At 38.3% G+C, this 15,575-nt stretch overlaps 1 protein-coding gene across 6 annotated transcripts in view; it reads left to right on the top strand.

Annotated features, from left to right (window-relative positions):
* LOC132796759 (protein sprint) overlaps positions 1-15,575 on the top strand; it is a 139,114-nt gene that overhangs the window by 106,280 nt on the left and 17,259 nt on the right. For all 6 annotated transcript variants that reach the window (XM_060808021.1, XM_060808023.1, XM_060808022.1 and 3 more), the window contains one exon: positions 8,039-8,251. In XM_060808021.1, coding sequence (XP_060664004.1) covers positions 8,039-8,251 — 213 coding nt within the window. The remainder of the gene's footprint in view (positions 1-8,038; positions 8,252-15,575) is intronic.

Below are 15,575 nucleotides of genomic sequence, written 5' to 3'. Positions count from 1 at the left end.
TTCATCAGTTTGTAATTAAACTTTGAAGTTTATCTCAAGCTTTAATTATCATGATGGCAAAGCGTTATCAAATTTCATTGGCATACAATCAAATAGTTGTAATTGTGTTAACAACAAACTTTACTTCGCTATTTCTGCCTGATTTTATTAGTATTTAATTTAACGTTAACTTGAGGCAATAATACAAATTATGTATTAAATGCTAAATTGCTGCTAAATTTTACTCAACAGCATTGACAAAGCAAGCTGAAGCAACGCAGCTTATCATATATTATTTGCTAATACTAATGAATTAAGTAAGAAACATAAAACATGAATTGCTGCAAATTTCACTTGATTGCAGTTGCCAAACTTCAAGTGCAAAATGAATGCTGTAAAACTTCATGCGCTTTAAACTATCGTTCCAACAATCTGAGCTTTTTTTTTCAATTTATTTTTGCACTTCCTCATAAAAGAGTAAGTGTAAAACTCGACAGCAGTGTTGCCAAACTTCACACGACAACTTTAGAAACTTTGAGGCAAAAACGCTTTTAATTATGCATTCATAGAGCGAACGTCCAAACAAATCGACAACATGTCAACATCACGCTTCAATTAGCCAGACCCAAATTTCAGTTTAGGCCTTGCCACAAACACACACACACACATACAGTCGGAGCTGCAAGCTGTCGTCTGACAGAGTTCTGGTTGTAGTTCTGTGTTTGGCTCTAAACTAAACTCACGCAGACAGAAAGAGGCGCATACACAACATATATCATCCGACTAGCAAATGTTTTACCGGGTTCTCAGTTGCCACACACTATGTTCTTGTTTTTGCTGCTGCCGGTTTTTGGCGCAGTTGTTGGCATTGCGGTTTTTCTGGCTGCCACTGTTGCCATTAAATGTAATTCTCTGTGGTTTTTATGGTTTTTTAAAACATTCAACAACATTTTACGTGGCTGCTATTTATCTTTTATTTCGCCACTCGCATTCAGATCACCCTTCTCACCCCTTCTTCTCTCCTTCTTTCTCTCTCTCTCTCTCTTTTTACTCTGTGCTCGCTCTATTGATGCTCTGCGCTCGTGTCATGTCCCTTGCCGTGTCGCGTCTCGCACGTTTCGCATACCTTGTTGTTGTTGTAGTCGTTGCTGCTGCGCTGCGTCAGGCAATAATTCAGTCTCGAGTGCAATTTGGCGATTCTACACACACACACAAACACACACACACACACGTGCGCCACTTTTGAGCTTATCTCGGCGCTCACCTTTTGTCAAACTATTAGCACAACGACTGCGCACCACGTTCGCACAGTGGGCCGCTTTCAATTGGCAACCCCATTGTGATAGTGTCGAAAATATATCAAATTAATTTCTTAAATTGAGAAGCAAAAAAAAAAACTAATACGAAGCTACAAAATATATAAAATAAATTTCTAAAATTGAGAAGCAACAAAAAAAAAGCTACATTTTGAATAAAAGCAAACCAGAGCGGTATTCATTTTAAAATATACCAAATTAATATACCTCAAATATACTAAAAATTTAAATACCAAATGTTATATTTGGTATATTGATATAGTACTACATTCAAAATATACCACAGAGTGGAAAATATACCAGATTGCCAGCCAAAGCAACTAAGACCCTTAGTAACTAGACTTTTTTTGCATACGAAAGTATTTCTTTAATAACGTCAAAAATTCGTTTCTGATTTTAAAATATAGTATTTGAATTAAATTCCGAATTTACTTAATTTTTATTTAGTCAGAATATAAAAATGCAAAATGTATATGAATTAGTCGGTTTTTAAATACGATTTCTTTAAATGGTCTGCCTAAAAAATTAAACCAAACAAAATATCTAGTATCGATTTTTTCAAGTTAAAATATTATAATCCTAATAAAAAATTGTGAAATAAATGAAATCAAAGAAACATCAGCACTTAAATATCAAAAGCAGCTAAGCAATTTCAGCTGCAATTTAAAATGTTGCTAAAAAATTTAATATATTTATTTGTTCGTAATTATTAAATTCAACAGACTGGAGCTTATGCTTGTTATAATATTAATACGACATAAAGCCGAGAACACAAATATTTTGTAAAACAATTTTGCGTTGTTTGTTTATCGTATCCAATTATTTTCGCTGGCATTTCGTAAGCACTTGTTGACAAGTTTTAGCCAGAGCGGAATGTTGTCCAGCTAGCAAACTCTCATTAATCCTTGTTATAATTTATGTTCAAGTTTTGTCGCAAGTTTTTGTTTAGTTTGTGCTGCACATTTTTGCAGATGATGCCACTGAAAGTTAAAGCCAAAAACTTGACGATTTTACTATTACAGCTTTTTTCTCAGTTTGTTAGAATTTCATTTTGCAGCAGTAAGATATTTGCATTCATTGTTGTGTTTAGAATTTACAAGTTTTCTAATGCTTATTTCTTTGAGCAAACTTAAGAAGCTACGAGCAAAATGCGCATAATACTATTTGTATAATATTTTTATTTGTATTTCATTTGTTGACAAAAAGCTAAGAGAAAAAATGCATAATATTATTTGCATTCATTGGAGTTGTGCTTATTACTTTTTCTCTTTAATTTTATAACAAGCAAAAAGCAAATCCGTAGTTAAACTTATTACTTTTTCTCTGTAACATTTTTTGGGAAAAGTTTCAACAAGTTTAACAAGCAAAAGTGTGCTTAAATTTTTGCGAAACCTAAAGTTTAATTATGCTGACTCTGATCAAAATGAATGCGATTGCATTTGTACAAAGTCAAGTCTCAGCAGCATTTTGTGGTTTTGCAGCGGAAGAACTCTTTTTTTTCATTAATTTCGATTGTCTCTTTTCGAAGGAGAAAGAAGAGGAAGAGGATGACATTTGTCGTGGCATTCCAAATATTTCATTGCATACTTTTGTGCGCTTGCATTTGCGGTTGTGTGCGGCAATTTGTTGCGCAATTTATTAGCAAGCAAAGACAGTCGGTGGGGGCATGCAACATGAGTTCAACTTGCTGCCGATATTATTTATTTTTTTTTTTTTTATATCTTTTGTTGGGAATTTTTATATTGCAATTGGCATCGAATTTGCAGACAGACAGCCAGCAATATTTAACCAAAAGGTGCGCTAGACTTCGACTCGTGGCAGGTGGCATGTGGCAACAGCAATGGCGATTTTCATTTTCAGCCGGCCGGAAGTCAACTTACTTTCGTCTGTTGTCTGCAGCTAGCAAAATGTCTGCAGCTGTCTGCTTCCGCTTGGCAGCTTTGGCAACTCCCTGACCCTGAAATGACACGAAGAGTCGAGTGGAGCAGCTTCTGCTTCAGCTTCAACTTCTGCTGCTGTTTGTCTGGGCGCGCCGCTTGGTTGGCCATTGTGTTGCAGTTGCTGCTGCTGCTGTTGCAGACATTGAAACAAGATTTAAAGTCGCGACTGTTTGCTTAACATTACGCGTAGACAACGCCATGTCACATGCCGCATGCCACATGCGAGCAACCCTCGCGAGGCAACAAAAATGAAAACGAACAACAACAAAATTGCAGCTACTTAGAAAGCATTTGCCATTTCACTTATATTGAGGGTTGCTGTCAGCAGCTTCCCTTTGCCACAGCCAACAAAAAAAAAAGAAAATAAAGTAAAATAAAGCAAAATAAAATAAAATAAAAGAATGAAAAGAGAAGCAACGTAAACTGTAAACAAATGAGAACCTTGGCTAACTTAATAAGCAAACGCATTATGGCCCAATGCTTGTGCGTTGTTTCGTTTGTGAGCCAAAAATAGTTTTGGGACCAAGCGCATACACAGAAAAAAACGATTCTAATATCAAGATTTTGGTCTTTGTTCTACGAATTTTGGTCAGGAAGTGCAGGAAGAACATAAAAATCTTAATGTTAAGTTAATATACGAGTAGAACATCATGTTCTTGTTAACAAGAAGACAAATTCGTATAGTTGTAAGGCCAAAAACCTTAAATATTATACATATTATATTTTATTGATGTTTTTTCACTACTCAATTTATTTTTTCAGACTAAGACTTTTAATCTGTTTTTTTTTTCAATAACTACATTTATTGAAAAGGCAAATGTTTGAGTGGTGTGGCCACAAATGTTTGTTTATCATTTTGATGCCAAATTTAGTATCACAAAGGTTGACAAAAACGGTCACTCTAAACATTTTGAAGTACTTTTCCCGACTTTCAAAATGTTGTTTATCTGGGAACACAGTTTTTAAGGCGAACGTTTTTGAAACTGGTATTTTTTTGCAGTGCAGAAAAGGGACGCACGCTTCGTGTAATAAGCAATACTTAAGACTTAATGCAGGGTATAAAATATGCGCAGCATTTACCTCACAGTCAGAGCTCTAGCGTTAAGGGTTGTCCCAAAGTCCTTTTGCTGCTGCTCGCAACCGCAGCAGCTCAGTTTTTTTTCTTTTCTTTTTTTTGTTGTGCTCTGCTCTGATTTTTGATTTAAGCATAATTTTGCAAGCATTGCCAGGGTTGCCAGCTCACCGCCTGCTGTGCAGCTCTCGCTTTACTTTTTTTTTGTGCTGAACAATTTCAAACATTTCTTCAAGGGATTTGCGCAATTTCCCATTTCTTTTTTTTTGTATTTCTTTCTCTAACTTCACGTGTTTTGTCTTGCAAATAAACTGGCAACATTTTTGCAGCATTTCCATATCATTTGCGTTTTGCCTGAGATTTACTCAGTGCTCTCTCGCATTCTTTCATTTCCTGACTGCTCCACGACAACGTGGCGTATGATTAATGTCACAAAGCAACGAAAAAAAAAAGGTGCAGCATTGTGTGAGATGCTGCCAGGCAAAACAGAAGGAAAGAAAAAGAAACCCGTTTAATAAATGATATCAAAAATTAAAACTCGCGCGTAAATCAAATTTATGATTTCTATTTCAAAGGTGTCTCTGTCGCTGTATTATTATGTGTGTGTGTGTGTGTATTTGTAAGGGGCACAACCTAATTTGACAGTCGGCCAGAAATAACTCAATTAATGATGCCAACGACGCGACCTTTTTTTTGACTTTGCAAGACCCCAAAAAAAACGAAATTAAAAAAAAAAAGGACAACCCTATCCATGACGTTGTTAGCGGTAACGAGCGTTAATGCTGGGCGTGGCAGGGGCTGCCACGAAGGATGCCACTTGACTTGCTTGCCACTGAAGTAGCAACCACGCGCTGCCTTTGGCTTTGCCTTTGCCTTTGCTCTTGCTCTTGTTGCATTTCCACTCTTTAAGCTTTGGCTCAGTTAATGCACATAAAATGATTTAGAAATGAGTTTATCACATTTCCTTTTTACACAGATTATGTTTGAAAATTTGGCATTAATTAAGCAGAAATATTTTTGTAACGTTCTTCTGATTTTTATAAATTTAATTATTTTTTGAATTGAATTTCCGAAATGGATTAAGAATGTTTCAAGATTTGTTTCGAATGAAATATCGTGTGATTTTTTTAAATCCATCTAGCTATTTAGGTTTTTTAAATTCAATTTCCGAAATTGATTTATTTTCTTTTTGGATTTGTTTTTTTAATTTATCGTGATTTTTTAAGAGAATTTTCTCTTTTTTTGTGAAATTTATAAATTAGCTTTTTGGTTTATTTTTAATTCGATTTTTGCAATTGTGTGAGATTTATAAATAAGGTTTTCAGTGGCTGAATTCAGGTATCTAAATTTGGCTTGTGATGCACATTTGCAATCATTATTTTGTCACCTTGTTTAGCAAACATTTCGTTGCTTGGAAATCAATTAGTTTTCAACATTTATAAAATCATTTTCATGGAATTGCAAATATAAAATGATGCTGACATAGACACTTCAGCACACATTTATCTATTTGCTTAGCAAGTACATATTTTCACGCAGTTTTTTTTTTCTATTTGCATATTCCCAATTGAGCTGCCCTCAAATGTATGCTACAAAAAACATTTTCAGCAGTTTATTGTTTATCTAGGGTATTGCAATTGCCATCAATGTCAGCTGCTGCTCATTTTTTATATACTAGTCTATTCACATTAAATATGTATATATTTGTTCATCAAGAGATATATTTGCATTTGCATAAGCTGTGGCTTCTCTACTGTGCTGTGCTGTGGTGTGCTTTGCTGTTGCCTTGGCATCAATTTGGCAGCATCGCTTACAGTTTGGCAAACATCATTATATGCTTTGCTCGACACACCAAAAAAACGGGGACTGTGTGCATAAAAGCACATGAACTCGACAGAAGCCCTGGCCAAGCATAAAGCAGCCATCTCTTCCCTCATGTTGTCGCCCTCTTTTGACTGCATTTTCGAAAGTATGCTACAGGGCAAATAGACAGAGAAAGAGAATGGGAGAGAGGGAGAAGAAGAGAGTGCGACCCAGCGAAAAACAACTTCAAAAGGCAGCCCACGGCAATTTTCAATTAAAAACGCCTACGCGGCTGCTACAGAATTTTGATTTCGGTCTCTCTCTCTCACTCTCTCTCTCCCTCTTGCTGTCTCTTCATTTTTCGCTTTGTTTAACTGCAGAGTAATGTGTAAGAATGCCGCCAGATGAGATGCTCTTGCCCGCGGCTCTCTTTTAAAGTTGAGCCGACAAAAATACCGAAATGTATTTCGTTGATGGCACGACATGAGATTGCACTCAAGATTTGACAATGTGTGTAAGAGTTTATCTATGTGTCTGTCTGTGTGTGTGTGTGTGTTTGCCTCCGGTCTCGAGAATATGGCCAACAGCAATGTGTCAAGCATGGGACATGTCAAGGAAAATACTTAGAATACTTAGTTCTATGCCAGCCAACTTTAGGTAAGAGTGTCTCAGCAATTGCAGCAAAAGGCGGTCGAGTGTTGGCAACCCTGCGAGTGTGTTGGCAGCCCTCGTTCTTGTGCTTGCTTAATTTGATTTACATTTCAACTCATTTGGGCAGAAGTAGGTTGCATTTTATACCTGGTTCTTGTGTAATTATTGCACTTGATTTCTAACAGCAACGTTGGCATACTTTTTAATAGTTTTTATGCAGTGTTTAAGATGCCGGCAGCCCTGGTTTTGTACTACTTGTGAAGTTTAGCATTGCAAATAGTGGTTTTATGCTTTAGAAGCAAATTTTTGTCCATCTTAGGTGGCCTGCTTACCTGTTTATTCTACTATTTACATTTTGAGCAACCGGATCAGCCCTGGTTTTGTATGGCAGCCCTAGTTGCGGCTATAGTTAAGAGCATCAATTTATTATGACTGTCTAATAAGCATTCTATACGAAAAGTTGTGTGGCTTCGGAGAGTTTGAGGCTACAGCATGAGCAAAAAAAGGCCATGCTAGCCCTGGTTTTGTATGGCAGCCCTAGTTGCGGCTATAGTTAAGAGCATACATTTATTATGACTGTTCAATATGCATTCTAGACGAAACGTTGTGTGACTTTGAAGAGTTTGAGGCACCAGCATGAGCAAAAAAAAGGCCATGCTATCCCTGGTTTTGTATGGCAGCCCTAGTTGAAAATATAGCTACCACAATATAATACTTTAGCTACGTCATATAATATTTAAAGGAGACTTTAAGCTATTTTAGGTAGTGTTGGGCTATAGCATGATCACATTTAGCTCGTGTCAGCCCTGGTTTTATATGGAAGCCCTATTTAAAATGTTAGCTACGAAAATATAATCATTTTAACTATTTCATTTAATATTTAAATGAGGCGTTATGCGACATTAGGCTACAGCACTGATCACTGCAGCCCTGGTTTTGTATGAAACCCCTAGTTATGAAGCTAGATACTACTATAAATTCATTATAACTGCTTTTTATGTGCCCCATTTTCAGAGTTGTGCCATTTAGAAGAATCTAGGTATACAGCATAGCGATTGTAGCCCTGGTTTTGTATGTCAGCCTCAGAAGCTGCGACAGCGATATCTTTATCACCGCCTTAACAGCCTCCAAATCAATCGAAAGCAATAGGCTTCAACGTGTTTTTGCATTTTAAATAGAGTACTTTTAAGCATTTTGAATGCCTACTTTATGTCTCCTAATACACTCGACTCAATATACTTATTGTTTGTGTTTTAATTTTACGATGATCTTTGCAGTCACGCACATCTCTCGTCTCCAGCTCGGAGGGTGGCATTTTGGCAGAGGGCGAAACATCGAGCGATGAGGAGAGCTCCCGCGATTCGAGCGACAATTCACCGCCATGCGATTTGGGTCTGATGGAGCGATTGCTGTTAACGCATCCCATGTGGTTTTTGCCCGGGATTCAACGTTCCGGTGCCGTTCACTTGCTGCAGGGCAAAGAGGAAGGGGTGAGTGCAAACTGACCGATAATTATGAATTTATTGATATCGTTTAATGAGACAATTGCCGACGTATGGCAAACATGCAAACAAGAAAAAAATCAACGTATAAATACAAAAGGGGCTGAATGGCGGCTGAATAAATCAGCAAACACGCAAAATTTGCAAACAATTTGCATATGAAATCGAGAGAGAGTGAAAAAAATAAAAAAAAAAGGAAAAAATCGCATTGCATACAAACAGACGCAATTTACATATACAAATTGCAATCAATTAACGTGTGGCAATAGCTGAGGTTTAGCCACACGCACACACACACACACTCGAGGGAGGAGCAGGCGTGACCAGACAGAGATAGCAGCAGAGAGAGAGAGAAAGTTGGGGGAGATTCATTAATATTACGAGAGCGACAACAATGCGAAGCCCTTTTAATTGTAAATGTATAAAGATAAACAAAGAAATGTTGCCATACGAACGCGCCAGGACACGCAGTGCCAGCAGGATAATGCCGGCCCAGGACAACGATTTCATTGAAATTTATCTGGGCAACACACAGCAGCAGCAAATGGGGACAAAAGGCGACGAGCTGCGACCAGAGACAAAAGCCATTCAATGCGATTTACATTTACGTCTGCAAGGACACGGCTAAGAGTGGGAGGGAATGGGGGGCGTGGCTGGTCACTGGTCATTTTGTGATTCAAGGCGCTTTTGCATAGACAATTGAAATTACAAGCGAGTACACAGAGAGAGAGAGAGAGAGAGAGAGAACAGCCAACAAATTGTACAGATTCAATAAGTTAGTCAACCCCCCAAAAAACGTGAACAAGGCAAGTCTCCAAGTCCAAGTGCTGCCCCAGCAATTATCACGTGTACAACGCAGGCACAGACAGATGGACGGACAGACAGACGGACGGGCGGATAGCCAGACGAATACATAGATAGATAGATAGATGGGATAGTCTGTCAGGCAGGCAGTAGAATGAATCAGTGAATGCCTCATCGAATCGCTCGAATGCCAACTAAATTGCTTGTCATTTGTTCTCGCAGGGGCATTCAGCTTAGCCTCCGAACAACGAACAACGAGCGAACAACAACATTTCGTCTGGGGGGCGTGCTAAAGTGCATCGCAAATTGAAAATTATACCTTAAATCAAGCCACATTAAGGCCATGCGTATGCGTGAGTGCTTCAGCTATCAATAACAAGAAGAATACACATAGAAGATGACAGCAGTAGGCTGCCTATTCAAAAAGTTTGCTTTAAGGTAAGGCACACTTTAAAAACGTTGCCGAACAAATTAGTAGAACAGATAAATTTTGTTGAAAAATTTTACAACGTTCGCTTCCGACTTTAAATTTCTTTAAGATTTGTGGTCAATCACTCGAATTTATTGGAATCATTCAAAATAGTTGCAATTAAACAAAATATTTAACTTTAATATCAAATGGCAGATCGCTAGCTAAAGCTTTTATTTTATATATTTTAGATTTATTAAGTAGTTGAATTAGTACAGAAATAAAGTACCATCATTTTACTTTTTGTTATGCCAAAATTTCTAAACAAAAAACGAATGTAAAATCGACTTTTTGATTAACTTTGAAGTGACAACCTTTCTTTTAATATTACCCCTCAATCTTGACTAACTGTATGCAACTTTCGGTTTTATAACCACGCAACTTTTATGTGACAAATCTGCATAGACACGGACGCAAAGATTACGCTATATATAGTATATAAAGTTAACACTAAGCTCACGGTTTTTCAATGTATGTAAATTCAAGTCGCCGCCTGAAAGTATGCAACGGAAATTTTCAATTACGAACTTTTCTAAAAACTTTTTTAAAAATCGAACTGCGAACGAAATTCAAAGTTGTTGAATGCTTGTGGCACGCGACGCAGCTGCACTCGAATCCCAGACTGCAAATGGGAAATGGGGGGGAGGAGGGCAGAAGGCAGATGGAAATGAAAAGCGTTTCGTTTTTTCAGCTCGGCTATTTTCAATTGTCGAACGCGTCGCAACAATGGCGCATTGATTGAACTCCAAGCAATGAAGGGGACAAAAAGAAGTGAAAGGGAATCGTGACGTTAGCGGGGGGGAGAGACGGATTAGGTAAGAAGAAGCGTAGGCAACAAAACTTTTGCAACTCTCTTCTGCACCTTTTGCTCGCTCGTTTGCTAGTTGCCCATTGAAACGCTAATTGCATGCGTCGAAGTCAACGTCGACGTCGACGTAGCCGGCGGCAATTACACGCCTTGCCTGCCTTGCAGCAGTTGCTACGCATTTGTTTATGCGTTTAATAAAAAAGTATTTGCATAATTGAAATTGAAATTCAAGTAGAGACCCAACTGCGAACTCAAACTGCGAACTTCGAACTCGAGTCCATTGAATGTCGACCCTCTGTGTAAACGGCGCTGGTAAATGTTTGTAATTAAAAATCAATCAATATGTTTGAGCTACGAATGCGGCTGCTGACCATTTGTGGCAACACATGTGGCATGCAGCAACAACAACAGCATTTACTTGCTTTGCTTTGCTCCATTTGCCTGCCTGGTATTTTAATTACTTGTTTTCGCCTCTCTCGCTCACGTTGTGTGTCCTCTTGTATTTCCATCTGTCGATTTCTTTTGCATACCCTGCAATCGTTGATGGTTGGGTAGCTTAGCTATGCTTTAAGAGTTCATTATTTTTAACTGAATTCAAGCTCAACTCAAATAGCTTTCTTTAATGTAGGGTATTTGCCCGTCTCTCGCTTCGCCTTTTTGTCGTCTCGCATTTCTTTTCCATACGCTCAGCTTTCACTGTCTGCGCCATCAATCATAAATGGGTCCAAGCGTTAGGGCTGCTGCTGCTGCTGCAGCTGCAAATGAAAGCTGAAACTGCCCACATGTGTGATGTTGTTGTTGTTGTTGCTGTGATTTTGTTTTTCCGCCTATTTTTTCTTTTTTTGGAGTTGAATGGAGGCAGCATTTGGTGTGCGGGATTTGTTATGCTGACCGCAGAATGTAATTAGCAGCAAATGGCGACTGACGAGGCTTTCGATACACACACACACACACACACACACAGGCATACATGTGTGTAGGTGTGTGTGCTGCCTTTTCGTTCTTTGTATAAAGTAAAAACGTTCTTAGCAGCCGCATAATTGTCTGCGGGCGCGCTCAAAAGTATGCAGCAAAATTTCCAAGTTTTTTCTGCGCTCAAAAGTATGCAACGCTTTTGCGGCTTTCACATTTTGTTTGCCCTCGCTTTTAATATGCAGTCAATGTTGGCTTTGCCTTTGCCATATTGATCCGCTTGCAATATTCAACTATTTTGTTTGCACAATTCTGTTATTATTATTATTATTTTTTCGGGCGCTGTGATCTCTTTTGAGTGCATTTGATTTATGCGGCAGGACATTAAACGTTTCATTGCCACATAGCCACAGGCGACAGGCCAAAATGAACTTGTTAAGCTGCAGCAACGTAACCACGCCCCCTTCCCCACCCCCCCTAACTAGCTATCGAGCTGTGAGCTCAACTCTAGCTTAAATGGCCAATAGACACAAGGCGGACAAAGCAATCAAATTGAATTTTTTCATTGGAATTTTGTTGGCTTTGTCGTTAGCCATGTGTTGTAATGTCAAAGGGGCAGCGGTAAAGGGGGGAGTCAAAGGGCTAGTCAGCTTACAACATGGCACAAAAGTCACGGGGAAATGAAAAGCGAATAGCAAGAAAGAGCAACAACAGCAACAGCAACAGTATCAGCAGCAGCAGCAGCAGCCACATAGGCGCAGACAGTTTTTATTTATCACCAGCAGCGGGCTAAGCGGAGTGTGGGGAAGGGGAGAAAAGGAAAGAGGGAGGGAGGGAGGGGAAGAGACATTTTGTATTGACATTGGAACAGTAGCAGCAGCCACAGCTGATGAGCGATAACGTCGCCAGACAGCTGCAGTGTGGGAGACACAGCTGTGTGTGTGTGTGTGCGAGTGTGTGTGTGTGTGTGTGTGTGTGTGTGAGACATGCAGACATTCAGACATTCAGGGTGTAAGCACAGATGACAAGCAAAGCCCCAGAAGGGTTGCAAGCGACACCAAAGCAGAGAGAGAACAGAACGAACGTAAGTAGGGAGATCAATTGAACAGAAGTCATAAGTTGCATAGTTAACATGCCATAAGCATTGCTTCAGCTGGAGTTGGAGTATTGCCAACAACACTCAAAAAAAACAGATATATGTATTCTATATAGAAAAGACAGACAGCGAGAGTAAATGTAATGCAAACACTTTCCCTCGTTCAACCACAAGAAGCGCCAAATGTAGCATGAAAAACGCAAAACGCCAACTCGATTGCGCATTAAACGTGACGATTCCAACCGAAAAGATTCTTTTAGATGATCCCACTTTTTATTATAAACATATTTCGAAATAAGTGAGGAAAATACTAAATCACTGCTGAAGCGAATAATATCCTCTTTTTTTTTTGTATATTTCAATACAATATCGATATACCAAATATGGCGGTGAATTTTAGTATTTTTGTGGTATATTTCTAGAATATAGGAAGGAAAAATGCTACAGTCGAATGTGCTCGAACGTTATAGACTCATTACTCATTTTCAATAAAAACTATATTCTATAAATATACCGAATTTATACCGCGAAAATATTAAAATATACCAAAGGGTATATTTGTTACATCTGTATTGTAAAATACAAAATATACTATAAAGTACAAAAAATACCATAAAGTACAAAATATACCATAAAGTACAAAAAATACCATAAAGTACAAAATATACCATAAAGTACAATATATACCAGATATTCAACTAAACCAACTAAGGCCCAATTGAGCATAAACTAATCTCGAACTGAACTAAATTAACAATTGAAGCTTATAGAAACAGTTGAGTAATTGCATTTACAAGTTCTTTTAGTATTTTTAAGCGTACTTTTTGGTTTTCAATTAGTATATCTCATATATTATTATTCATCATATTTTATTCAACCAAAGCAAAGTTGAAATTCATAAAACATGCAAATTTCGAATGCATGAAGCAGAGGTGAATAGAATGTGCAAAATGTTGTACACGCATTTTAAATCAATTTGGCTGCGGGCACTTAAAGCGCTGTCACACATGGCGTATGCGCAACGTGCAACAACCATAAACTGAAAAGGGAGAAGGAGAAGAAGAAATTGTCTGAATGCATTTTGGCTCAACTCGTTATACAACAACAGCAGGCAGACAGGCGACACATTGTGCTAATGAATTATTAACAAAAATTATAATTGAAAGCCGCTTGGCAAATGAGTTTAATGCACCTCAAATGCAGAGAGTAGACTGGCAGAGAGAGAGAGAGGGAGGGAGATAGAGACGGCGAGAATGTTTTTGACGAGCCAATGATTATGAAAAGGCAAAAACCTGCATGGCACAACAACGTAAATCAAGGGAAATCAGCTTAAGGCAAAGTGGGGAACTGACTCTTGAACTGCACAGCGAAAGCCGCTTAGCAGACAATGCAGCAAAATGAAATGGAAAAAGGAAGAGAGGGGAAGGGAAGGGAAAAGGGAAGAGCAAAGGCAAGTCCGTCAAATGGACAGCAAAAGGCAAATGAGATATCAAACAGCACAACAATGAGAAGACAGGGAAAGGGAAAGATCTCTGAGGTCGCTTCATTGTTGGACTTTGGATTCAAATTCAATTTGCTATGCAAAGAAAGCGATGCGCAAGTAAAACAAAAAACCTCCCAGCCAAATGAATGTCAATGAAATGCAAATGCTGGGTTCTATACGGTGGGCAGGGGAGAGGGTCAAACATTTAAAGATAAGGGCTGTCAACCCCTCAAGCCGATGCTCGATGTATTCGATGCCACAACAAAACGCAGCTCACATTACCAATTTGAATAAAATATGAGATTTTTATTATATGAAACCACTGCCCAGTCTTTTCCTCCCCCCCCCCCCCCCTCTCTCTCTCTCTCTCTCTTGCTTTATCGCTTGCTTTGCCCTTTTTTTAATGGACCAATGGCTAGATAATAGAGGTCCAGTTTGCGATGTTTGAACCCACTCGACGCTTCTCGGCATAATTTCATTATTTTATGCAGTTTTTTATGCGCATCCCGCTGCTTCCCATACTCTCGACTTTTGTTGTTGTCGCACCACATAAACCGCCGACACTCATTAGGCGGCTGTCTCTCTCTCTCTCTCTCTCTCGCTCTCCCCTGGGGCACTGCAGGACACTGCCTGGCGTTAAATTGCTGCTCCCCACAGGAGGGGCCATTTTACAGTTTCAGTTTCAGTTTCGGTTGCAAGTTTTTCGACTCGGAATCGAGTGGCAAATAAAAAGCGTCAAGCTCTCACAGCAGGCAACACAAATGAACAGTTCATTTCAATGTATATCAAAAAGGAATTCTTATTGAAAACTTTCAAATATTTATCTATTTATTTAAAAAGGTTAGATATAATTTAATGTAAACGTTTAATCTAAAGTACTGGCATTTATATAAAATATGTATATTATTGAATATTTATATTGTTAAACTTAGAACAATTTTACATTTTAACTGCCTAGAGAAAATATTGTATTCGCTCAGAAGTATGCTACGTTTTTTTGCAATTCATATGCAGAGATTTCCATAGCGAACGCATTGCATTTTAATAGTGTAATATGTTTATAAATTGTCATAATGCCAAATTCAGTGTAGATTAGAATAGTTCAATTGACAGCAAAATGAATTATAAATGCCATATAGAGCAAATACTTAACTCAAGCGCTCAGAAGTATGCTACGTTTTTTTAAACTACAATTTGTTGGGCTTTTTAACTTTTAAACTTTAGCATGATGAATTTCGATAATAAGAATTTTAATGTATATTAACGATATTAAATTCAATGCAAAATTAATTCAATATGAAGTATTCTACATATTATTAGGTTACACTTTCTGTGCACTTCAATTTAATACGCATGCATTTTGTCCTACTTGTAAACGGTTGCAGGCATTATTTCGATAATAAGTGAGCACTTTTAGTTTATGACAAACTCAATTTGCGAGCAACTACATACTTAGAAAACCTTTTCCCAATGGCCATTTGAGCCAGTTTAGTTGATCGCTTCATTGCAAACCGGAGGCTATTACGCTGTCAAGATTCGGTGTCAAGTCGAAGGACAATAATGTGGGTAGAAATAGAAATTGTACTCGTAGCATGATTTGATGATTATAGACTAGACTTGGCGCTCGAGCGAGCGCAAAACACGAGACGAGTCTATTTGCGGGCCAAAACTTGATTACAACTATGTGCAAAATGGTTGGGAAGAGAGGGAGGGGGGAAGGGTTAAAGGGGGAGCTGCACT

The sequence above is a fragment of the Drosophila nasuta genome, chromosome X (genome assembly GCF_023558535.2).
Source record: "Drosophila nasuta strain 15112-1781.00 chromosome X, ASM2355853v1, whole genome shotgun sequence".
Lineage (NCBI taxonomy): Eukaryota > Metazoa > Arthropoda > Insecta > Diptera > Drosophilidae > Drosophila > Drosophila nasuta.
This window is presented reverse-complemented; position numbering and strand designations above follow the sequence as displayed.